This window comes from Micropterus salmoides, unplaced genomic scaffold, assembly GCF_014851395.1.
Source record: "Micropterus salmoides isolate LMB-PRFRI ecotype aquatic unplaced genomic scaffold, ASM1485139v1 Ms_hic_scaffold_4, whole genome shotgun sequence".
In the NCBI taxonomy this organism is placed as follows: Eukaryota; Metazoa; Chordata; class Actinopteri; order Centrarchiformes; family Centrarchidae; genus Micropterus; species Micropterus salmoides.
This window is the reverse complement of record NW_024043372.1, coordinates 5,065,508-5,090,718: the sequence shown is the minus strand read 5'-3', so window position 1 is coordinate 5,090,718 and position 25,211 is coordinate 5,065,508. Positions and strand designations below refer to the sequence as shown.

Below are 25,211 nucleotides of genomic sequence, written 5' to 3'. Positions count from 1 at the left end.
AAATTTCTATGATGACAAATGTTTGGCATGAAATTTAAAAAAATGAGACAATCCTGGTGAAAACGTGTGCAGTTTATGCGTTGTTTCATTCATTCATCCTACTAATCCTACACATAGCAGTGGTTCATACCTGTATACATTAACTACTGCACACTGATAAGCGTGTCAGAGGGGAGTTTTTGTGTATCTACAGTATGTCATACAGCAGACTGTTTTACATTTCGGTGACTTAGTTATAAATAAGAACAATAAATAGGAAAGACTAGTGGTAAACCACAAGAAAAATAACATGGTTTTTATTTTAGATTTAGATCTAGATTTAAACAAAAGGTTACAGAAATGTCAGCCAGCACATATTTGCAGTGTTTGCTAAAGAGAAAGGTGTGTGTGGGAAACCTGCAGGTGAGCAACAGGTGATTATCTCCCTATCCACACAAACCACAAACCCTCTTCTGACCGACACAGTAACGTACACACACATACACACACACCAAGACCAGTGGTGAGATAACACATCCGGCATGGAGTGCAAACATGAACCCACGTGCACACAGAGATAACTTTAAATATGTATTTTCCACAAAAGCCTCCCTCACTGCAGATCGACTGTAAGGTGACAGGGCGACGTGGTGCTTACTGGTTAAGTTGGTTGGAAACTGCGAGGTAACTGCATCACTGCTGCATATCCATCTGGATGGATGGAAATCTTCTGCACAATCAACCAGAATGAGAAGAACAACAGGAGGAGCTTAACTAACAACTTCAGGTCAGATCCCAGAACAATGGAATTTTTCAGGTCATTATTTATTTTTTTGTGTTTGTGAGACATTTTAAATCACAATGCACTGTGTTCATTCAGATTTGTTTGTTAATTACATTTGGGATGTGTTTACACAGATAGTGGACCCAACACCAAGGGGATGTCAGTTTCAATAGACCATCAAGCTGCAATACTAAGCCAAGTTGATGTTTAGTCGAGAGCTGCATAAATTGAATTATACAGCTGTTAAGACTTACGAAAGGCATTGTTTAATCCTACATAACAATATCTGCCAACTATGCATTAGTTTGTCCAACTACATCTACATCACTCATGGATTGTTGTACAGCTCTGTCATATACAAAGATATCTTCCACAGTTAACGCTGCAGTTATATTGAAAGCAGTTGTTAAAGCAGAGCGACTATGGACCCGAGGAACTCCTAATGTCAGCAGAGGCCACGCCCATCATGGATGAGTTGGACACTGGGGAAGATGTCAGGAAAGGTGAGCAGAAGATGAGTTTGCCATCTTTTTGATCCAATTAGTTATTCATGACGAATGTGACATCAAGCAGCAACAAACAACTGTGATAAATTAAGCAACTTCAGAGGGAAGTAGAGATTTCCTGGAAATTATATTTTAACACGAAGAGTCTCTTCAGCCATGCTAGCAGCAGTCTGTGCTTAGACACAGTGGTGCTTTGAGCTAAATGTTAATATGCAGCTGATTAGCAAAGATAATGTTAACCTGTGTAACCCAAAAAACAAAGAACTGCTCACAAACCATCCAGAAATATGAACCAGAGATTAAACAGTCATCAATCATGCAACTCCTGATGCCAAATAACCCACCGCCGCGACCTCCTGCCGGGGTTGCGACCCTGCGGCTGAGAGATGGTGACGGGTGACAGATATTTGACCCTGTTGTTGACATCTTGGTGGAAAGTTTCTAAACCTCGGTTTGACAGAGGTGTAGGACGAATTAACTTAAGGCCTACTTAATAAAATATTTTAGATGTATTAGTACACTCAAGTGTTTCATAAAATACTCAATGTGCACAGTGTCTACACTTGTGCTCTGCTGAATGTGTTTTGGGGGGCTGTGCAGATTTGGAGTGAACAATATGCTTCTGTTTAACACATTCTCCTAACTCCTAACTTGTCACACATGGACGCTTGGTAAAGACCCCTCAAGCATCTCCTTTTAAAAAACTCTGTACCCCCATAGCTTAGTATTTGCACGTGCAAGGCTCCATAGTCAAGTTAGCAATAATAAATCTCCAACATCGGGCGAAATAAAACAGATGATTAACGTTGTGAAAGAGTTTGGCTAGGTTTAGGCAACAAAACCACTTGTTTAGGTTTAGGATAACATTGTGATTTGGGTTAAAATAAGTATGTTAGTTACATCAGTTAAGCTACGTTAAGTATCGACTATTTCTTTCACACGGGAAACGAACACGTATCCCCTTCCAACCACCCAGACTTCCTCGCTACACTGATTTTCACCGGGCCTGCTTGTAGCGACCAATGAAGCTAAAGGGCTTTTGAGTGCATTAAAAACTGATGCCATGGGGTCTTGACAAAGCCTCTGTATGTGAAAACTTGGGATTGAGACCGGGTTGTCCTGTTAAATCATCCTGTTCTGTAGTTGGATAGCATTCTGTATAATACCCTGCTATTTCACATTAACACAAATGCTTTTCTTTCTCTGTGTTATCATAATAGGAAAGGCTTTGACTTGGTTAGATAGTCAAGCACTTAAAAACTGGTGCTGCTAATGCTCTACATAGATAGATATTTCTGCTACACAAAATAAAAGTTTATATATTCAGATTTTCGTTCAGGTTTTTCTTTTTCTCAAAGGCATCATTTCTGTCCGTCAGTTAAATAACTTTGCTGTCAGGTGTCACAAGCCAAGAAAAGGCCGAGAACGTCTAGACCAAGTCCTCACACAAGGGAAATATTGTGATTTTGTCACCTCTTGTGAGCACATCTGACATCTGAAATCACTTGAGTGTCGTTGTGTATAATTAAAAATGCCCCTCTCCTCCGGTTAAAAGGAAAACATTTAGATTAAAGCAGCAGGTGAAGGAGGGAGATGTGTGTAGAAAGAAGGGGGGAGACAGGTAGGTTACATAATATATAAGTAGTTTCTCTGTAAGTTTGAGTGACAACCTGGATTAACTCTGAGATGATAACATCTCAGCTCAGCGGTTCAGACGTTAGAAAGAGAGAAGGAGAGACCAGATGTTCATTTATACTGTGGCAGCATATTGAGAGAAATATGGCAGGAGGGTAGCGAGGAGTAGCTGTGTGCAGTGAGACAGGCAGGGAGGTTGTGGTTGGTGCTGTAGGTGGTTTGGGTTTTGAGTGACAGCTGGAGCCCATACTGAGATGAAGACACAGCACTTCTTGTTAGTAGCTTTAGACTGGAACCAGATGTTGACTCTGCTACTGTTCGCCTGCCTGTCTTCCTCACCAACTTCCTGCATGACTGACTGACTCTCTTACTGACTGACTGCTTGATTATCTGTTTACTGACTGTATACCTACCTGGGCCAGGTTTCACAAAGATGGACTTTCCTTAATAGCCGCCAGACTTCAGATAGATGTCTAAATTCATCTGTTGCACAAAGCTATCTAGTTCTTTACTGTCTTAAAAATGGCAAATTTGTCATGGATTCTGGGTAACTTACCAAAATAAGAAACATGGTTGGCCGAGCAACCACGTCAAACCTTTGAAGCTTTAAAGACAATTTAACTTAGTGGCCAAACTGTGTAATTACAACTTCCGGGTCTGTCACATGATGCACACTCATCCAAACAGACATTTTCCCATTGATGTAGATTGTAAAAGAAGTTCCTATAAATCTTCCCCCGTGAAATGACTCGTTTCACTATCAGAATTTTATCCATTCGGTCCGATAACATTTAGAAATCATTTTATCCCCATTCAAGTTACAGGAGGGCTAAACTGGAAGTTAGCTGCTCGGCAGGCAGAAGACTCTGATGGGCTTTTTTACGGGCTGCACGATGCGGAAGCTATGGGGAAGATCTGCGTAATTTTCTACAATGGAAGTTGTACTTTTTTGGCTTCTTGCACCACTGGGCAACTTTCATAGGAATTAACAGGGTCCCTCCTCTGGCTCTGTATCCAGTTCTCCTGTTACATCCATGTTAAACCACTGCGCTCCCTTCAGAAAATGTCTTAACTATACAAAAAGAAGCATAGAGTCTCAACATATTTCAGACGTGTAGCTGAGCTGAGATGTTGGAGCTTCTTGTGGCTTCTGATAACAGTAAAGCTCAGGATAATTTCTTCCTCGCTGTTGTATATTTTCAACAGGTTACTGCGCTCTCTAAAAACTCTTCCCCTTCTCATTACTCATTCCCACAACATCGTTAACAAAACTCTTTGTTGTTTGGTGCCACTGGAGAGCAGATGTCACTGGCCGTGTAAAAATCATCGCATTAAGTGTTTTTTTCCATCCATCTGTTCAACAAGTTTGTTTGGGTATAGAAGAGCAGAAACACCAGAATATCACAAAAATAGTTTATACAACTGGCAAAAGTGGAAATAAAAGCAAAATGCGAATGGAAACAGAGTCAGAGAACAAATGAAGCAGTGACTGAAAACATCAGATCTGTGTGGAGCGATGAGGAGGCTGGAACCTTCCTCACATCAATGCATCAAACGAACAGAAAAGTCTTCTTTTCATCATGTATTTCCATCGTTTGAGCTTTGACCGGGGCTATTTTAATGACGTCCTCTTCTTCTGTGATGGTTTAATGACACTGACTAGATGCTTATCTGGATGCATCAGCTCCTAATTTTTACATAACAGGAATTTGTTTCAAATGTGCACAAACTTTGGGTGTGGTTCATAGTTAGCCTAGAGGTAGGATGGCAAATTATTTAAGCTCAAGATAAGTGCAACAAGAGCAAAATGAAGTCTGGCGTAACACTACAACTAACTGTATCATGACTGGATGGATTTCAGTCCATCGGCCTGTATGACTGTCGGTCTTACTGGCTGACTTGCTGCCTGTATAGGTGTCAGCCTGCCTCTTTGACTTTACAGTCTACCTTGTCTCTCTGCTCAGTCTGGCTGCTTAGTCTGCCTCAATGCAGCCCTTTCGACCGCCTGCACAGAGCATCACCTCCAGGCAACCAGTGTGAACCCAGAACATCACTCACTCACTCATTCACATCTATTTAAAAACCTGCAAACACCACCATTGATTTTTCTGACTTAATGCTAATTAGAAGTTAAGGACTAAAAGATGACAGGACATTTTATTGTCTCTGGCTTTCTTCAATGAAATACATGCACTGAAGCATGCAAAATGTTAAGACTTCAACTTCTCGCTTTATAGTGCACAAATGGACCAATCAGAGTAGCAATGATAAATGCTTTTACAACAATCCACATATGTTTTTAAGTCCATCAGAGTGCAAATATTTATTATAAATATCACTGGACTCTCCAACAAAACATAAAAAGTTAGACAACTTAAAACAAAAAGCTAAAGATCAACATGCTTATTATTTCCTGGAAGCAAACAAATGTTTTGTCTGTAGGATTTCAGAGAATAATAAAAATGCTGATCATAATTTGCCAGATATATTCACTTTGCTATCAGTTAAGACAAAGAAAAGCAGCAAATCATCACATTTTAAGAGTTGGAATTAATAATGGTTTGACATTTTGCTTAAAAATGTACTGATTTAGTTGCTGACTAATATTGTCTTGATGGACTCATTTGAGCTCTATTGACATCCTTATTATCTACACCATAATTATAAATGCTCAGTGTATAATTTGCTGCCACAGTATTAATACTACCACCCTGCTTCTGTTTCAGTTAAAATGTAGACTAGTTTAAATGGTGCACCGTTTAATTTTCTGTTAATATCCGTTCACTTAGGCTACTTGTAAATTGAGCCACTGTCTCAATTAATGATCTTTATGAACCGATCTAACAGTTTAGTCTCTTTTAATCAATCTAGAAACATCTACCAACCAGCCAGGATACTCCCAGGCAGACACCACCCTGTTGTACCCCCCTCCGCTGTCCCCCGACCCCGTCAGCCCGCTGACTCACCTGGGGACGCTGCTGGCTGGACACAACGCAACGAGGACCGGCGAATGGGACAGGTAAGGCAGGCAAACCAGCTGGGTATTCAACCTCCGCAAGAAAAAGTCCCGTAACAAGCACACACAGAGACACACACCCGGGTGAGCAAAGGTGAGGTATGTTCTAAGTTGTACTTTATCCCAAACTTTATCCCCACCGTGCCGTGAGGAATGAGCGCTTGGACGTGAAAATGCGTTCAGGGCGGTGGGGTCACTCTGCCTCCTCTCCTCGGTTTTACTCACTGATGGAATGAGGTGGCGGAGGGGTGGTGTGTAGGTATTAAAATGGCAGGAGGAGAAGTATTCGTGAGGGCAGAGACCCCACCCCTCTGTCTTTGAAACCCGAACAACGGGGAGCGAGAAAACCGAGATTCTTCAGGCTGCTGGAGAGGTTTGGAGAAGTGGGGCCGTTGCGCATAGCGCGCGGCGTGGCGCACGAGTCAGGGAGGCATCACTGATGAGTCTTCAGTTTTATTGTCAAACATTTAAATCCGTTAAAATTTTACATCCAAAAACATTTAGAATCTTACATTTTTGCTCAAATACGGTGTTCAAACTTTTTTTGTGAGATCTCCACAAACTTAAAATATTACATTTAGTTATATTTTCACTAAAATCTCTCCAGAAGTTTTACATTTAACCTCTAAAGGAGACATAATGTTTGTATGTTTAATTAGGCTAGATGTCCCAGTAGTTTTATGTTAATTTATTGTTCTTTTTGTATTAATTGACAGTGTGTATTGAAAGTGTGCTGGTGAACTGTCACAAGTCATTATTTCAGAATGGAACACAAAACATGCAAACATAGACAGACAAAAGAAAATGCAGTTTTAAATGTTGTATTTCAAGTTCTGCACACTTTATCCTGTCAGAAACGTTATGATCCAACATCTTTTGTATGAGATACACACCTGGTTTATGTGTGTGTGGTAGTATTTAAGCTTTCACCAGAGGTTTAACCTGCAGTCTAAACACTAAACGCCTCGTCTGAACAACTTTCCTTTTGTCTGTTTTTACAGCACTGACACCTGTTGAGTCGTGCTCACTAACAAAACTAATGGTGATTGTAGTCATTACAACTTTCAGCTGCTTCTACCAGAACAACCTCTGGACCAGGAGATGCACTTTCTGAGGTGAACGTGCATTCCTCTCCACCCCCTCCCTGATTTCTCCTTCTGTCCATTCTTTGTTCCCGGTGCGAAATGCCAGAGAGTCTGAGCTCCTGACACACTGACCTTTGACCTTTGAAGAGGGAAAGATCTAATTTAGACTCATGCTGGCACCCTAGTGATTGCTTACACACACGCACACATACACACACACACACACACACACACACATACAGCCAGTCAAGTGTGAACCCTGGACTGTGAACTGCGGAGAGAGGCATACCGGGTCAGTGGGATCCCCCTCATATATGAACAAAACATTCAGTATGCAGCTCCCCACTTCCCTCCCTTACAAGGAGCAGCCTGCTCTCCTCTGAATACATGCACTATTGTATGAGGGCAGGAACTAGGTGAGGGTCACAGTTTTGTATGGAGATAGACAAATCATGAATTTGCTGATCGTTTTTTTTTGCTGAGACAGATACAAAACATGTTCAGTCCTTCACGTGGATCCAAATGAAGGCCACCAGGAAGAGTGTAGCTTACTTTGCAGAACGCAGGAACATGCTTGCTGTATTTCGACCACAAGTTGAGTGTGCAAAGGAAACGTACACATGAAGAGGAGGGTTGTGTGACTGAAGGACAGATGATAGTTTTCCCTTTGTGTTGGGAGAGTTTAGTTTGCAGGCTCATGTTTTTATCAGTGTTTAGTACTCAGCTTTTCAGATGCAACCAAAGTGTCAGATTTAATAATCCCCCCATTTCATTTTTTAAACAATATCTTCTGCATGAAAAAAACCTAAGATGTTCTTATAAAGAGGAACAGATCAGCAGTGCAAAACACCAATGCGAAAATGCTCTGTTGTTGTCGTAGCAGAAGAAGCTGTGTGAAGCTGTTTCTCCCTGCTGAACACTTTAAAGATATTTCTACAAACGTTTCTAAAACTGGCTGCAGCCGTGTGTTGTGTCAGGTCAACAGCCTTATCAACACATCCGCTGATCAGTTTGATTCTGCCCACCCTGAAGAATGAAAGATATTTTTTGTTGGGATTTTATGAGCAGAGAAAAACACGGATCCGTGTAGTTTCTTTTTGACCCTCTTAGCCTCTGCCTGAGCGTCTGATCAGTCGTGTCTTGACTGTGGTGTTATTGGGTTGTCCTTGTTAAAGCCAGCACCCTGCTGCTTTAGAGAGTCGCCTGGCTCTTCTCTTCCTGACACTCACATGAAGGCTGGAGTCTTTTTCTTTCTGTAGTCGTGCCTTGTCATTTGTCTTGCAGCAACTATTTCATATTCATATATATTTCTATTTGTAAAGTTTTAAATTTGTAAAATAAAAAATAATTAGTTTTTATTTTGAAGGGACTTTGAAAAGGGCCACAGGTTCAATATTCTGCAGCGAGTTTAAATTTTCATGTTTTCCATTGAAAATGGTTTAAAGAAATTCTTAGACGTTTTAAGAAATACACTTATTCTCTTTCTTGCTGAGAGTTAGATGTTCAGATGAATACCACTCTCACAGTAAATAAGAACTACAGCCAGTTAGCTTAGCTTAGCATAAAGACTGGAAACAGGGGGAAACAGCTAGCCTGCCTCTGTCCAAAGGTGAGAAACCTACCAGCACCTCTAAACCTCTCTAATGAACACGTTATATTGTTTGTTATACCCGTACAAAAACTAAAGTGTAAGAACAAGTTGTGTTTTATCATTCATGCTCGTGTGCCCGACTAATTTTAAGCATGTTCCCTTAAATGTTGGACATTTCATTTTAAAAACAGCTTATCAGATAATCTTTTAATATTGCTTTGAAGATTTCTGTTTCATGCTCTCACATCTTCTGGTTCATACTGCACGTTGTCACAAATGTTTGTTTTTTTTTTGTTGTCATGAGCCACAAAATTCTGCTACATCTTTTCACCCTCTTCTTCCTCTCCTCCTCTCGTGTCAACAGTCTTCATTATGAGGTAGCATTCCAGACTCCGGGCCCCGGGGCAGTAATCCTCATTACAACCTTACTGCAGAGAGAAAACACAGCTAATGTGACAGCTGCTGCACGGGGCCACTCAGCCCGTTAATGTTTCTGCTCTTTCAGCCACTCACCTGCTGTTCAATTAACCATGTGAAATCTAATCACACAGATGAGTTTGCAGACCGAAAAAGTGACAAACAACTTTAAATTAATTGCTCTAATTGAAGAATGAATTAATGATTTTTACCACATTTCCAACAAGTGAAAACAGAATTCGAGCCAGTTGACACATGCACACGTTTGTTATTACAGTTTTTGTTTTTGTTTCCAAAGTTTTTTTTGTCTCATGGTTAGGTTGCAACCTACCAGCTTACTCGCTTTTCACTTTGTTTTACTACGTAAGTGAATTAAAGGAAATCTAGAAAGAAGGAAGTTGTTGTTGCTTTTTGGTTTAGAATTTAATTGCTAATGCACAAATATATAAAAACTATACTGCACCAATGAGTGAAAGCATTGTTCAAATGTTTTGAACAGATCTTTAAAATAACATAAATATCCACATCCTAAGTCAGTAAACTGACTTGATATTCCCTGAACTGATATTTTGTTTAGTTTGTTCTTGCCAATGCTTACCCACTGTTGACTTTGCTTTGGTCAAAACACAAAATGAACAAAATGCTAATCACAGGCAAGACGACTTTTGAATGAAGCAAGCAAACAAATGATAGGGAAAAAATAATTAAATCGATCTGAACAAATAAATTGACCATATTATTTTGTGAAATCAGAATAAATTCGTATTTTTATTCCAACAGTTTAACACAAACAATTTAATATTATTTAAATACAAAAATGTGAATTTGGTAGATTTGGTATGTTGTGTGAAATGATTTTGTATCTTCTGTGACATCACTCGCAGTGCACAAGTACCAGAACACTTTCAAGATTTAAGAATAACTCTTCCATTGTGTAATGTGTCAGTAATGCAGTGTTACCATATACCTGCATCTTGGAAACTATCTTTGGCACATCTTTATTTATGTCTCACGGCTTCGGAGTCCATTATGAAGATGGATGGCTGAAGATGATAACTCTGTGTTTAGTCTGAGGAACTTAATGTCCTTGTGAAGAAAACTGAGAACAGGCTACAGACAGGCCTGTTTCTTTATGCAGGGTGTTCAGGCCGAAGTCTAGTTTACTAACGTGCCGGCCTGTGTTCTTTACAAGGAAACAAGAGTTTTCTCACCACTTCAATCACATCTACTTGTTCTGACGCAGCAGAGTGACAGTGTGGTAGTTTATGACGCCATCTACAAGTCTGATAGATATGCCACTTTAATACAGACAATGCGGCAGCCTCACTAAATTGTTTCAGTGAAATTCATCAAATGAGCTCGAGAAAGTACAGGTGGTAGAGGTGTAAATTATAAATCAGCAAGCTAAGTGATTATATCATTGTTTAAATTCACTTCAGTACGTACAATAGTAAGTAAACTTAACTTTCATATGGCGCCGATTCTGTCTGTCTTCACTTCAGTTGTACGTTTGTGGTCAAAAATGTTCAGTTCAGGACAAAACTAGCCTTTAAGTGCTGCACATACAGTTAATAACTTAGCAGCTGACTATTTGTGACAGTTATTTATGACATTATGATTGTTTCTGTGGCTTTCACTGTCTTTTAATAAGCTTTTAACAAGAAACTGCCATGCTCGCTCCGTCACCAGTGATGAGCTCCTCTGCTGCTGATTCAGTCAGAGGTGATTTGGTGATTTAGTAAAGACAGTTCACTTTAAAGGTATCAAGTATTAAAGATTTGTTCATGCATATACTGTGCTCCTCTGCTGGGTAGCTTTGGTCTGCTGTCAACCATTTAACAACTTACCTCTTTTATATTTGTGGTATTTAGAGACCGCAGAGGATTTATTTCCTTTGCAGTACCACAGTTGGCCGCGGAAACAGATTAACCCATGTTTTGATTTGTCCAATCAGGGGACTGGACCTGGGGTTTCAAGGCTGTCAGTTACTGGGAACAACAAGGGAACCAGGAAGAGAACCTCACGCAGACCAGAGTGTCACCATCCTGCACGCCAAGGTCGCGCAGAAGTCCTACGGCAACGAGAAAAGGTTCGGTGATACTTCTGCCGAGCTTTAGCTGAATAAACGTGCAATAAAGTCAAAATACACTCATAGCTCAATGTCGAACCCCGCTGACTCTTCCACTCCTTACAAGAGTTAAGAGGGGAACAGTCGAGATTCATGATCTTTGGCTGATTTCCTGTAGTGAAGTTTTAGTTTTCGTGCCAAAGTGCTGTTTCAGAGCTGCTCAGAAAAAGCTTTTATTAAATATAAACACCACACAGATCATCTTCATGTGCATAATATTGTATTTAAGTCTGTACTGTTACATTACCCACAGGTTCTTCTGCCCGCCTCCTTGTGTTTACATCAGCGGTCATGGATGGAGAGTCATGCAGGACCATCTGAAAGGTAAAGAAACAAAAATTCTGTCAGTTTTAGAAATGCCTCATCTTCCTCTTTTTACCTTCCCCACCCCATGCTTTTTCCTTCCTTCCTCTGTTCCTCTCTTGCCCCCCCCCCCATTCATCCCTCCATTGTAATTAATTCTTCTCGTTTCGGCTCTCTTCCTGTCGTCTCCCTCCAGAGGCTGGCTATGGGGACTCTGTGTATCGGGTGTGTGGTTACATGTGTCTGGACAGCTCCAGTCAGTCTCAGGCAGACACATTCAAACTGCTCTTCGATTACCAGCCAAACTCCAGGGTGAGACAACTGTGTGTGGGATTTCTCTGATCCAATGCCATGTGCATACCTATCTGACTGCCTTTGTCGACACAGTCCCGTCTGTCAGTCAAATTCCTTCAGTGACAGAGACGCCAATTTTCGGGAAGTTTAAACTGGCCCTTGTCCTAGATAAATTATCCCCTAAATTCCTCTCCAAGCAGCCGGAGTTCTGCTGTATCCATAATCCTTCTTAGTCCTTGGCAGCGGATAAATCAGGTCAATATTTATATGGTAGTAGATTTGTAAAATTTATAATGTTCACACATTAGCAGTATAAACCAACATTAAATGTTTTACTGTAAAAACCAAATTAACTTTTTTTAAAGTTGCTCCCACTCTCTTCCCCCCCACTTCTGGTTGGTGTAAAGTCTTTTTTTGACACAAAGAAAATTCAGCATGTCAGTCATTCATTTGTAAACAGGTCCAATGGCCACAAAAGGGCAGAAATGAATCAGTCAGTGTGCTTCAAAAGTGTTCTTGTCAAAAAGTGTCTCCTGCACACCCTTCTGACAGGAGGCTGGGTCCGACAATTTTGGCAAACAATCCAACAATCAGACACACAATGTGAGAGAAAGAAAGCAGAATCTGAACTTCATGCTCTCTTTCTTAATATTCCACACATGTACTTTTTCATGTGTATAAACGAGTGCAAAACCATTAATTACTGTCTGAAAATGTGCTCTACGGTCCTCATTTAAACAATCCGTCATGTCTCGACTTCAAGCGTGGCCTCTCAGGACAGCTATGTTGTACAAGTGCATTTGCTTCAAGCGCCCTTTATGGCCTTCACCGATGCAACATTGTGTGATGATGTGCACATGGTGGAAGGCCACACAAAATTATGAAAAATGATCTGTAAAGCAACACACTTTCATCCAACGTGCAACAAACACACGTGAAAGACTTGGAGAAAGAGAGAATGGAGTCATTTCCACATTCCTCAGTCTGTGCAGGTTTGTTGGAAACTGTCTTTATGTGTGGATTGTCCTGTCCTTGTAGGGTTCAGCTAGTCTTCAGGCTTATCCCAAGCTTGCCACTGAAAAGACGTGAGTTTTTTTTTTGTGTGCAATCAGAGCAGTGTCAAAGATGAGTGAGTGATGGAATCCCGCACTGCTGCTGAACTCAGACCTCTACCTTGTTGCATCTGAGCGTGAGACAGCTCTGTGTGTTTTACCCAGACGAGACAATCACCTCTTTTATTACAGGCGACTGTTGACTTGACAAACAACAGAAAAACTACACTGCTGTAAACACTGTGTGTGTGTGTGTGTGTGTGTGTGTGTGTGTTCATTGGCCTCTTTTGTTATTTACCGGCTGAGGAAGAACACAAGCAACAGGGCTGTATAAGACATCTTTCAAATACAGAGAAGGGTGGAGTAAAAATCACCAGGACACTTGCTTTAATGAATCACAAACGTTCAGAGATTGCAAGATTTTTTAAACAACTTCATCTGCAAAATATTTGTGTCTCCATCTTCTGACACTTTAGTGCATCTGAACATGGATTAAATATTCTAAACATGCTTCATCTCCGCTCTGTGTTTTGAATAAAGTTTCAGTCCAGCTGTAGTTTTCCAGACACGTCCTGCTCTCTGTCACTCACACTCTCTCTCTGTCTTCCTACTCATCAGCTGTTTGCCTGTGCCAAGTCCCTGTTCATCTCTGATCAGGACAAGAGGAAGCATTTCTGCCTGCTGCTGCGACTCTTCTTGGGCAACAGACAGGAAGTGGGTTCCTTCCACAGCAGGATGATCAAGGTCATCTCCAAACCCTCCCAGAAGAGACAGTCCATGAAGAACGCCGACCGTGAGTCACATTGTTGTACATTTTACACATTTTTCCTCTTTTTCAAAAACCTAAACAGCAGTTTAGATTTCCTATTAAGTAGCTTTTCTTTCATCCTCTTGTGCTTCAAAGTAAAATGAGTAACAACTGAAGACGAGAACAAGATTTTAACCAACAGAGAGAGGACATTTGGGGAAGTGAGCACATTTTGGCCGGTCCTCACAACTTCAAAGGGTAGTTTGAAGGTTAAGACTAGGTTTTAAGGGTTATAATTAGTTTTAGGTTAGGGTCAGGATCGTAGTTGTGGTGGTTAACGTTAGGGTAAGGGTCCAGGGAATGCCTTTATGTAAATGACGGTCCTTACAAAGAAACAAGAATGTGTGTGTGTGAGTGCATGTCTCACAGGTTGCAAGTGACGCATCAAACCAATAAAATGCACATTCCTGCCGGGGGCTTAAGTCTGAGTCCCTGTTCTGTGTTGTACAGTGTTTCTTTATATGTGTGTGTGAATGTGGTGAATCTTTACAGCATCTCTCTGTTTGTTGTGTGTCTGTGTGTCTTCAGTGTGTATCTCCTCATGCTCCAGAGTAGCTTTGTTCAACCGTTTACGCTCACAGACGGTCAGCACTCGTTACCTCTCGGTGGACAGAGGAGCTTTCATAGCCAGCGCCAGACAGTGGACAGCCTTCACCATCACCCTGGGTAAGTGTACGGTGTGTGTGTGTTTACAGCTTCTTAGTCTTTACTTATTCCACACTGTGGATGGACAGTCTATCCATGACTTGAATGTTTGACTTTAAATAAAAAACAATCCAGGTATCTAATTTCCTGATTGACTCCACACTAAATCGTGTTTTTGTGCTTTACACATGGGTTTTTGTTGGCATATGGTGTTAATACATGTGATTTTCCAGCAATTGTGTGTAAAGAAAAGGCATTTTCTGCTCTAAATAAACTGTTTCTGCTTTCATTTAAAAGTTTAGTTCAGCCAAATTTGCCGAGTAGCTCTGATTACCAGCTTCACGTTTCTGTCCATGCTACGCTGAGCGGTGGTCACACTATGTAGCCACGAGGCCTCCTACAGTCGCAGCTCCTTACAATAATTTCTTATACACCTTGTGATACACTTGTGACCTGTGATGGATGGACCTCTTCTCTTCCAAGAAAATGTATAAATGGTGGATTAAGACAATTTCAGACAATTTTAGATTTCTTTAGATGGAGGCACTCTATGCCACAGCTGTGAACCTGATAGTTGATAATTCCTTCATATATCTGACATCTATTCATCTGTGTAACCAAAGTGATCAAGAGGGGTGGAGTCAACATCAGGAGTTCACAGAAACAGGGATGACCACTGGCATCAAATGTTTTAGTGACTCACTACATGGCTTCTCTCACCGCTCGGCCACCCTGCATAAATACAGTCACTGTGCGAGCAGTTATTCACCAGCGTTTCCCTCAAACAGGTCTGGAAAAGCCTGTCTAAAGATCTCTGAGGTTATTTATTTAATGTGCACGGACCTCCCAGCACCAAAACCTAAACGTCAGTCATTTATCCGCCTGCGCTCTGTCCTCTCTGGTATCACCACACACACACAGTCGTGTTCCCGTCACTTACCATAACTCTAACCACTACCTGCCTAAACTTAACCCTTACATTAAACCTCCTCTCTTCTTTAATCATTTACGTTTAAGGGGACTTGCATTTTGTCCCCATAAGGAAGGCGAATTGTGTAAACAGATTTATGTCCTAACATCATTAATATTACCAACTTACTAGTGTTGTAGTCAAGACCGGCCAAACCGAGACCAAGACCAGAATTTATCGAGACCGAGACAAGACCAAGACTTTTAGGGGCTGAGACCAAGTCAAGAGCGAGACTTAGTCAAGACCAAGACCAGTTCCCCACATTACATGACACACAATAAAAGGTGGAACGAGGTCCTAGGTACTTCTCAAAGTGATCTGAAAAGGATCCTCATTCCCATTAAAACGCCGACATACAAACATGGAAATCAACGTAAGCATCTTTATTCAACACTCCTTTTGCATGTTTACCATCGCCGGGAGGAGTGACAGTCGTTATGGTAACAACACTTTTTTAATTAGGGTTATTTGTTGCATTTGAAGCAATACGTTTTACTTCCAATCAAAGCCAGAGTCCTCAATGTCAATGAGTCCGAGACAAAACCAAGACCATCAAAAAGTGGTCTAAAGACCAGTCTCAAGACAAAGACCAGTATTGAGTACTACAACACTACCGTTTACACACACACAGTCTCTATTTGTCTTTATTCATCTGATGGTAGAAAAGTTAGTCATATTAAAAGCATAAAATGATTTAAGAAGATTGTAATGATTTAAAATACAGAGATCTAAACTACAAAGTGTGTGTAAGTGTGTGTGTGTGTGTGTGTGTGTGTGTGTGTGTGTGTGTGTTGCATTGGGAGTTTGTAAATTTATGTAGATGAATATTCATGTGTAGTTGTGTGTGTGTGTGTGTGTGTGTGTGTAGTGGAGGACCACCGTGCTGACCAAGGGGACTTTGTGCTGAGCGAAGGCTTCATCTGTTACGGCTGTGTGGTCCAGTTAGTGTGCACCGAGTCTGGAGTAGCTCTGCCGCCCATGGTAACACACACACACACACACACGTTATACACACGATTCATTCCCTTAATCATCAAAACTACATGGCTCTGTGATTGGCCTTACCTCTGAGTTGTTGGAGGTCATCTTAGAGAAGAGAAAAGTGCCAAACTAAAGCATGTCATGGATCTTGTATACCTCCCACTCCACAGTGTCCTTAGGACACGTAGCAGTTCCTTTAATGGCCAACTGAAGATGCCCCAGTGGTCTACTGAACAGCTCAGACGGTCTTTTATCCCAACAGCAATTAGATTTCTTTATAAATATATCTGATTTTTGATATATGGTCATATTTGTAGCACTCTCCCAGCTCTAATCAAGATTCAGAAGGCTTTTAATGGATGCATCATTTCTGACAGTCTGTCAGTCCACCACTTCCAGACTGAAATATATCAACAACTGTTAGATGGACCGCTTTGGTGTCGCCTTTCACAACATTGCATCATTTTAAGATAATATAACCAACATATGATTACAGATCTTACTATTGTGCCACACAACCTAAACTCCAACATAGTCGCTCAGGTTTTTAATCCTGAGGTCTTCCAATCAACAGCTGTTAAAAAAAAAGATTGATATGATTGAATGTGTCTTTTATTTTGGATTTATGTGCAAGACAAAGTTAATAATCTGTCTGACTACTGAAATAAAAAAGATCCTGAAAAGTTCAGCAGTGATTAACTCAAGCTGAATAACTGAATCTCCCTCGCAGCTCAGCTCAGGAAATTAAAACAATAACAATAAGGGATTTAGAAAAGCCTGCTAATTTACTGAGAATATGTGTTTTACTCCCCGTGTCTCTAAGAATACACCCTGATAAATTAGCCTTGAGCAAGACACAAAATTCCCACCACCTCAAAGGTTTCTGTTATTCAGCAAAGGATTACCAGAGTTGGGTTTTCGTCCTTTTTGAAGAAAAATCCTGTGATCACCCAGAAGAAAATGTATCTCTCTTAACTTAATTTGCGTGTGTGGCGCAGCACTGATGCAGGGAAAGTTGATCTTTCCTGTCAAGAAGTAATAAAAGTAGTGGTGACCTTGCAACACTTTCATCCAGAACAATCCCTTCATGACTGCGTGTTTAAATCTCGGGTGTAACTTAAGGTAAGCTCACCGCTCTGTCCTGTTTGTATTACAGATGTGCGTCTGTGCCATGGTCTGTGCAGGTGTTACATAACCTGCTAATCCCAAAAATGCTGATATTGTTGAGCCCGTCCTCCAGTTTAAAATATATTTAGACAAACCTCTTCGCAGAATCCTTCACAATTTGCTGAGCACTCTTTCTCCGAACCTCCTCAACTGCTGTCATAACAACCTCAGCAGCTTCCCGGTGGTAGATGGTTAAGGTATATCTACACACTACACATCTATATGTTTATGTAGTTGAGGCCTTTTGCTGCATAGTTTGTTTGAAGATAGAGAAACCTCCTGCCTTCCTGCTGAGTCGTTTGCGTGAGTAGCTTGGCTCCGTTGTTTGGTTGTGGTCGGCGTTCAGGCGCTGAAGAGGCGAAGGTAGATGTACAGACCAAAAAGTTCAGCAGCATCAGCAGCTGTGGAAAGGCTTAAATATGAGAACAAAGAGTTTTAATATTCTGTGTGCGGTGCAGTAAAGGGTGTGTTTGAATGTGTTAATGTTTAGGATTGGGGCTCAAGGCCTGCAGAAGTAGTTCACTGTGGAACCTCCAGTGATGCTCAGACCACCAGAGTACTTCATTAAAATCCCATCTCTGAACCGCTCGCTAGCTTTGTCAGCTTACAGGCAGCTGTGTTGTTTGATTTAAAGCATTTAGCTTTCTCAGTACTGTACATTTATAAGACCCTTTGTTATTTTATGCAGCCAACATCTGTATCTTTTGACATGACTGTTGATCATAAACAACCTCTCTTCCTCTTTATCTAATGTGTGCAGCTTTGTTCACACAGAGAGCTGCAAGATTACACTCAATTAAAGGCATAGTTTCTTAGTTTTTAAAGCTTTGTTATTGCCATCAAGAGGCCCAGGAGTTATGTTATAGTAAGGATACAGTACGATCTGTCAGTCAAACTCACACAAGAATCTATTAAGTATGTACAAACCTGGAAGTAAGAAGCTCCCCTCTTGATCTGGAATCAGTTTTGTGGCAATAGTTTTTCTTATAAAGCAAATGATATACCATATAACTGCAGTATCCCCCAGGTTTGCTTCCTGTCAGGGACCTTTGTTGCTTGTCATACTCCCGTCTCTCTCCCCATGTTTCGTGTTTGCCTTTATTGTAGCAGCTGTCTAATAAAAGGAGCCCAAACATCCCTCTAATAGCAGATGATGTCCCCTGACTTTTCCTGTAGTGCCACCAGCAGGACATTTAAATTTGTCTACTTTGTTTAATGACCAAATACCTGCAAGACTTATATTTCCATCAGCCTCAGCTGTACTTAGCAAATAAAAGCATGCTAACACATCCAGCTGGGATGGTGAACGTGGTAACAGCGCACCTTTGTTGTCGTTGTGAGCGTGTTAGCGTGCAGAGGTTTGCATTTTCTCACAGCACCATCACGTGCAGCCTCACAGAGCTGCTAGCATGGTTGTAGACTCTCAGTCTTGTCAAGATGAATTTATGTTTCAGGAGAAACTGAAATACATGTCTGAAATCTAAGAGCTCCCCTCGATAATCCCGATACAATAACAGAACATTTCACCTGGATTGTTCAAAGGAAATTATATTTGGAGATCTCAAAATGGTTTTGAAGAAGCTTATAGATTTTGCTTCTCCATCATCTTGTTCACGTCTACAGGTTATCCGTAAGGTTAACAAGCAGCACGCCATCTTAGACGTGGACGAGCCGGTTTCTCAGCTCCACAAGTGTGCCTTCCAGTTCAAAGACAGTCCACATGCATACCTGTGTTTATCCAATGACACCATCATACAGCACCAGGTGAGACTCCCTCTCTCTCTCTCCCTCTTTCTGTCCTTTCCTTTTCATTCTGTTGCAGTTTCTATCTCCACTCTGTCCTTCTCTGTCGTCCCTCTCCTAATGCATCCCTGCTGAAACTAAGCCCCTCCTCCCTCTCTCACTCTTTCTTCCTCTGCCCCTCCTTTCAAACGTCTCCTCCATCCTCTCCTACCTTCCAGGCCCCGTCCTGTGTCAAAGACCCCAGCAGAGTGGTGCTGAACGACGGAGCCTGCTGGACCATCATCGGAGTGGAAGCAGTGGAGTTCACTTTTAATCAGGGTGTGGCCTGCATCCAGACACCAGTCACTCCTTTTCCTGTTATCACTGGGTTAGAGGTGAGCTGGAGTAGCAGACGGGTACTAAGACAGACCTACATACAGGGACTCACAGACGCTCTCTCTGTGGTTCTTGTATCTGTTGTAAATCAAAGTGGGAGGAACAGATGCTGCTAACTGGGAATTCACATCAAATACATGAGTGATGACATTAAATTCACTGAGAGATTGATTCACTGCAACACTGGGGACACTGATTTATCATTACAGATAAAAGGTAATAAATTCAGAATATAAAGAGCAGGAGGTTTGTGTGATTTAAATAGCTGCTTGTGGAGAGTACGCTTCACTTGTATTTTCTAATGATTTCAGTATAACTCACTTGACATACAGTAGATAATCCATCATCCACCATCATTATTCATCATTAGGTGGCAATTTGATGTGGTAAAGTGAGCAGTGTGGCTACAGAACATGTGTGCGTGTTTCTGCAGGTGAATGGTGGAGGACATGTTGCCATGTTGGAGATCCAAGGAGAAAACTTCAGCCCTCATCTCAAAGTCTGGTTTGGCAACAGCGAGGCAGAGACCATGTTCAAGTGAGTGATCAGGAGAGAGAAAGACAGCGTGTGAGAGGAGATTTATTAAGGTCAACAGATGGTAAAAGTGTGAGCAGGTAAGATGGAGAGAGTCGAAAAGAAGCGAAGAGAGGTCGGACCAGCAAAGAGGACATTAAGAGGCTGGTGAAGGGATGAAGAGGAGAAGAGACTGGAGATTTTAATTCACTTCAAAGCATTTGGCATTTTCAGAACTACTGTATCTGGAGCTAACAGAGCTTTTAGTTGACGCACAGCAATAAACCTTTGGAAGCCAAGAACAGACATAAAGCTCCTCAAGTATCAAATTGAATTGATGTGTCTGTGTTAGGTTTTTTAAACTTCTTCTAAAGAAATTGACCCAGAAACCAAAAAGGAGACAGATCTATTAACAAGCACTATATAGTACAATTTCACCTGCAGACACTCCACTGACCAACAATTGTCATTATACTTTTATTGGCCTGCTGCTCTGTTTGCCTGGTTGCCTTTTATGAGCTGGTGAAAAGCTGGGCGGCAACGTGGGGAAAATACTTTTATTTAAACATCTCGTTCACATATTGCAATATCTTTTCATGAACAAAAAACAGTGAAGACTGGTGAAACATTATGTGCATTATTTTTTGTTTGAGTTCAAAGTCAGTCTCATTTGTTCTTTACATTTAAAAATTGACCCTCGGTCAACTTTTTTAGATATGTCAGGTGTTCGCATGAGTGGCTTCTGTTTTTAGGTGGATTTTTGCTTCAACTATCAACTTGAGAAGCTGTATTTTTAATTTATGACTGTTTCGTGCCATTCGCTCTCATGCTGCTTTACCACAGAAGCACCAGGTGCAGAGGTGAGCTGCACAAAGGGCAAATTAAAGTTCTAGTCTGCTCAGGTCTGTGAAGATGGCTGCACATAAAAGGTGGCCTAAGTAAGAATGTTGTTTTATGAAGCATTAAGTGGCACGTTCACCCCAAATATTACGTAACCAAGCAGTTTAACCCAAATTATATTTCATTTGACTCAGAATTTGAAAGCAGTTATTTAGCTCTTTGTTGCGGAATTTCGATAAGCACAACAGACTTGCAGCGATGCCTGTCTTAATGATAACTGTGGTATGTTTTAGGAAAAGATATTTTTTGTTATATAACTCACCTGCATAAATCAGTAAATATGCAGCAAAAACAATAAAAAATCTAGCAACATGTCAAAATGTTGTCCCTGTCGGGAAACTTTGCTTGGACTGCTGAACAACAATAATACATGTATTTACACATTTTATCCAAAAGCAGCCCGTCATTATTAAAACACAAAAAGTGCTGCCATCTGATCCACTCATTCACAATAATAAACACCTTTAACGCAATCATTCGTAACTCACCACAAAAATTTGAAATGGCAAAACAGCTAGCCTGGCTCTGTCCAGTGGTGACAAAATCTACCTGCCAGCAGCTATAAAGTTCACTAATTAATCTGTTATATCGTCTTCTGTTTGTTTTTCTCATATCTTGTTCTACAAAAACTAAAATGCGAAAAGGCTTGCTTCCCCCCCTGTTTCCAGTCTTTAAGCTAAGCTAAGCTAACAGGAGTTTTGCTCTAGCTTCAACAAAGCAAAAAATGTTAAAACATTCCTTTCAATACTCTGGGTCGGCACTAATGATTCTTTTCATTATCAGTTAATCTGCTGTTTGTTTTCTTAATGAGACAATTAATCACTTGATCTATAAAATACCAGAAAATAGTGAAAGATGTCTATCCCAGTATCCAGAGTTCAGGGTGACACCTTCAAATGTTTTGTTTTGTCCACCCAACAGTCCAAAACCCTGAAGTATTCAGTTTACACAATATACAACAAAGGACGTCCTCAAATTGAATAAAGGATTGTCAAAATAGCTGCTGATGAATTTTCAGTCGAACCGTCTAGCCGATCAATCAACTAATTGTTTCAGTGCCTTTATTCAGTTTCACTTTTTTATTCTGCTTGAAAGAGTTTTGTTGTGGCTTCGTTTAGGAAAAGTGTCTCCTCATTTGTTCAGGACAAAATTCTGAACTTCATTTGAGAAACATGGCGGAGAGTTTCCTCTACAAGTTTGACAAAAAATGTTCCCGACAGTCATGACATTCAATTTCTGAACTCTGCTATTTACCTGTATTCATTCGTTTTGAGAGACCAAGCCAAGACTGGACCTGAGAAGCACAGAGGGGCTTATGTTATATTCAAATATGACTTGGAGGAATTCAGCTTGGCTTCCAGGGAACAATCCTCTCTCTAACTCTTGCGTGGGAGTCTGTAAGTTACAGAAGGGCGAAGCAGAAACTCGACATTCAGGCTTCCCCTCACAGAATCTCATATGACGCATCCCGAAGCAAAACAACCTCTCTGACGTCAGAATCCACCTCAGACCCCACACCTAAAGTGCTGAGGCATCATCGTAAGCCAGAAGCTCGCCACGAGCTTCTGCAAATATTCCTCCCATCACCAGCAGCTCGGCAGGGTAGAGGAAAGCCTTATTTATATAACAGTCATCCACAATGTGCTGTTTGTGCGAGAAGCTGCTGCCAATTAGGAACATGATCCCTCGTGCCACGCAGGCCAGAGGTGTAGAATAGGTCTGAATAAAATACCTTTTATAAAAGGGCATTCAGGTTTGCTGCTGCTCCCTAATACTTCACATCAACCACAGAATTGTGTTTAGTCTCTGACATAATCGCATTATTATCGACCTCCACAGTTCATTTTTCAGTCATTTTTGTTGCTCTTCAGAAAAGTCTCAGACAAGCCAAAAAAAGTGCAGATTATTGAAAATAATCCTCTTTTGATTTTTTCTTTCTCTTTTTTTTTTCTCCTTTATATATACGTTGTTAAACATATCGTCTATTTGGTTTAGTTTATAGCAGAATGTATGTGTACAGTATAAATTAAGTTTAACTGCTTTTTTTCTCTATTTGGAGCATTTTAAATGTACCATTTTTTGCTTTCTGCCTCAAGGTTCAATCTTTTTTAATTAAAAGTTGACATGGTGGTGGATTATGTTAGCAAACAGTTGCCTGTTCACACATCCAGCAGACACACAGAGAACATCAGCATTCATTTAGAGACATGTTTCTGGCCACCTGGCAAGTCCTACATTTTTATCTCCTGTTTGGTCTCCACCAGCTACTGAGAAAAAAACAGCTAGTTGCTAACTTAGTCTGTCTAGTGTTTGGTGTTGGGCAGGTACATACTAGGCTTGGGCAGTATCACAGTATTGCAGTATACCAGGGTATTTAGAAATCTCAACGGTATGACTTTCAATATGTCACAAATTTAGGAGTTTTTTGGGTTTAGTCCCGATGATAAAGATGAGCCAGCTAACAGGATGAAGCTGTGTGCACCTAATCTCTATTTAGCCCACTGATGTGTCAGTATCTGCTGCAGTGTTATGTGAGGTCAGAAGGGCGCTTATTCCCTGTCTATTCCCTGTATTACTAGTTACTGTCATTCCAGAGTAGGTTAATTAGTTATATTACTTTATTACTGCCACTGAATTGTAATGCTTTACATTACTTTTGCGTTACTCTTGTGTTACTTTCACTGCTATTTAATGGGCGCATTATTCTGAGTTCTACTAATGTGCTTGAGTGTGAGTTAAATCCGTGGATTGGGTGGGTCTTTGTTAACCTTCTGATTAATAGCGGGGGGGATTTTACGCCTGATTCATCAGGGGAGCTACCATAATGTTAAGAGGAGCCAAGCTCCCCCGTAGTTTTCACCCTGCCTGCAATCTCGACCGTCGGATTACCGCAACAGGAAATAAAGTTACTCGTTTACTCATGGAGTAAGCAAGACTTGTCTAAGTCTAACAACATATTAGACACACGGCACTGTAGGCTAGATGTCATACCTGCTACAGTGACTTCTATCACAAGCAGATCAGCTTTTCCTGTTTGGTTTTAACACAAATACCCTCATATACTGTACACACCACAGTGAAATGTCAGGAAAGTATGAAAAAATAGATACTACAGAAGCCTAGTACAGCTGCCTGCTGCTGGAAACAACACAGATGAAAGTGCTGAGACTGAACCAGGACAGCAAAGAAACCAAAACATTGAGCTAAAAGACACCATAACTGGGGAACTGCATAGTCAGGTGGTAATTCTGTGTGGGTGTGTCAGTATTAACAGTCCTTTTCACATAGAAGTAGTCTTGTGATCTATTGTTAATATAAAATATTAATTAAATAAATCTTTACTTTCTTTTCCTTGACTTTGTCCTCAGATCTCCCAAATCTCTGCTCTGCGTCGTTCCTGACATCTCTGTGTTCAGCGACGGCTGGCGCTGTCTGCGACGCGTCATCACCGTCCCTCTGTCTCTCATCCGATTGGACGGCCTGATTTATCGCACGTCCTTCAGTTTCACCTACACCCCTGAGCTCCAGCCGCTGGCGCCTGTCCGAGGAGCTGCGGGAGGAGAGAAGAGAGAGGGAGGGATGGAGGATGGCCAGGAGGACGACGTCCTGTTAGAGACCATCCATCAGGAGTTCACCAGAGCCAATTTCCACCTCTTCATGCAGAGTTAGCGCACCTGTCCTCAGGTGAATGTTTGGAGTCTGATTATCAGGTCGAGCAAAGAACTGATTTTTGGTTTTTGATCAATGCTGGTTCAGTGTCAATGAACCATGTGCAAATGTTCTGACCCTTCCTGGACCGCAGTATTCCCTCTTTGTTAATCTTTGATCATGTTTAATGGACCTGAATATTTCATAGATATGCTGGAAAGATTTAACTGTCAACCAGATCATTTTAAGATGTCATGCAAAGTAAATTATGAACAAAAAAACACTGATTTGTCGTCCATAGTAATCAAGGCCATCGTATCAGTTCCACCAAATTATTCAGACTGAGAAAATGTGACATTCAGAGTTTGAATGCCAGCAAGAAGTGACCGACTCTGCAGACTAGTCAGTCAAACAAGACTCAGTCAATCAGTCAGTCCTCCACGTATGGAGTACATTTATGGAAACAATGGTGCTCGACTTTTTATTATTATTATTTTCTAATGTTTTTTATTAGATAGAATTGAGAGATGACAGTGATGGGAGAGAGATGCAAACAAAATTCCCCAGCTGGACTTGATCCAGTAATGTAGCGTGCTTTTGGGAGAAATGACATTAACACCAGGACTATATTCTACGCCACCGTATCAAAGTCGCCTTTTACATCCAGCTGT

The 25,211-nt window shown here is 41.0% G+C and overlaps 2 protein-coding genes across 5 annotated transcripts in view; one reads left to right on the top strand and one right to left on the bottom strand.

Annotated features, from left to right (window-relative positions):
* The window catches only part of matn4 (matrilin 4), a 28,618-nt gene extending 22,458 nt beyond the window's left edge, over positions 1-6,160 (bottom strand). For 3 of the 4 annotated variants that reach the window (XM_038697208.1, XM_038697209.1, XM_038697211.1), the window contains exon 1: positions 5,871-6,159. The gene's annotated coding sequence lies outside the window, so the exon portion shown is untranslated. Of the gene's footprint in view, positions 1-5,870 lie in introns of all 4 variants that reach the window. The other variant, XM_038697210.1, reaches the window with a different exon arrangement.
* rbpjl (recombination signal binding protein for immunoglobulin kappa J region-like) lies at positions 810-24,943 on the top strand. Its single transcript, XM_038697212.1, has 12 exons — positions 810-1,266; positions 5,776-5,923; positions 10,968-11,102; positions 11,395-11,465; positions 11,641-11,756; positions 13,409-13,583; positions 14,127-14,264; positions 16,082-16,194; positions 18,985-19,125; positions 19,323-19,478; positions 19,913-20,016; positions 24,261-24,943. The coding sequence occupies exons 1-12, from the start codon at positions 1,206-1,208 to the stop codon at positions 24,559-24,561; spliced, it is 1,659 nt and encodes a 552-aa protein (XP_038553140.1). The 5' UTR covers positions 810-1,205; the 3' UTR covers positions 24,562-24,943.
* The last annotated feature ends 268 nt before the right edge of the window (positions 24,944-25,211 follow it).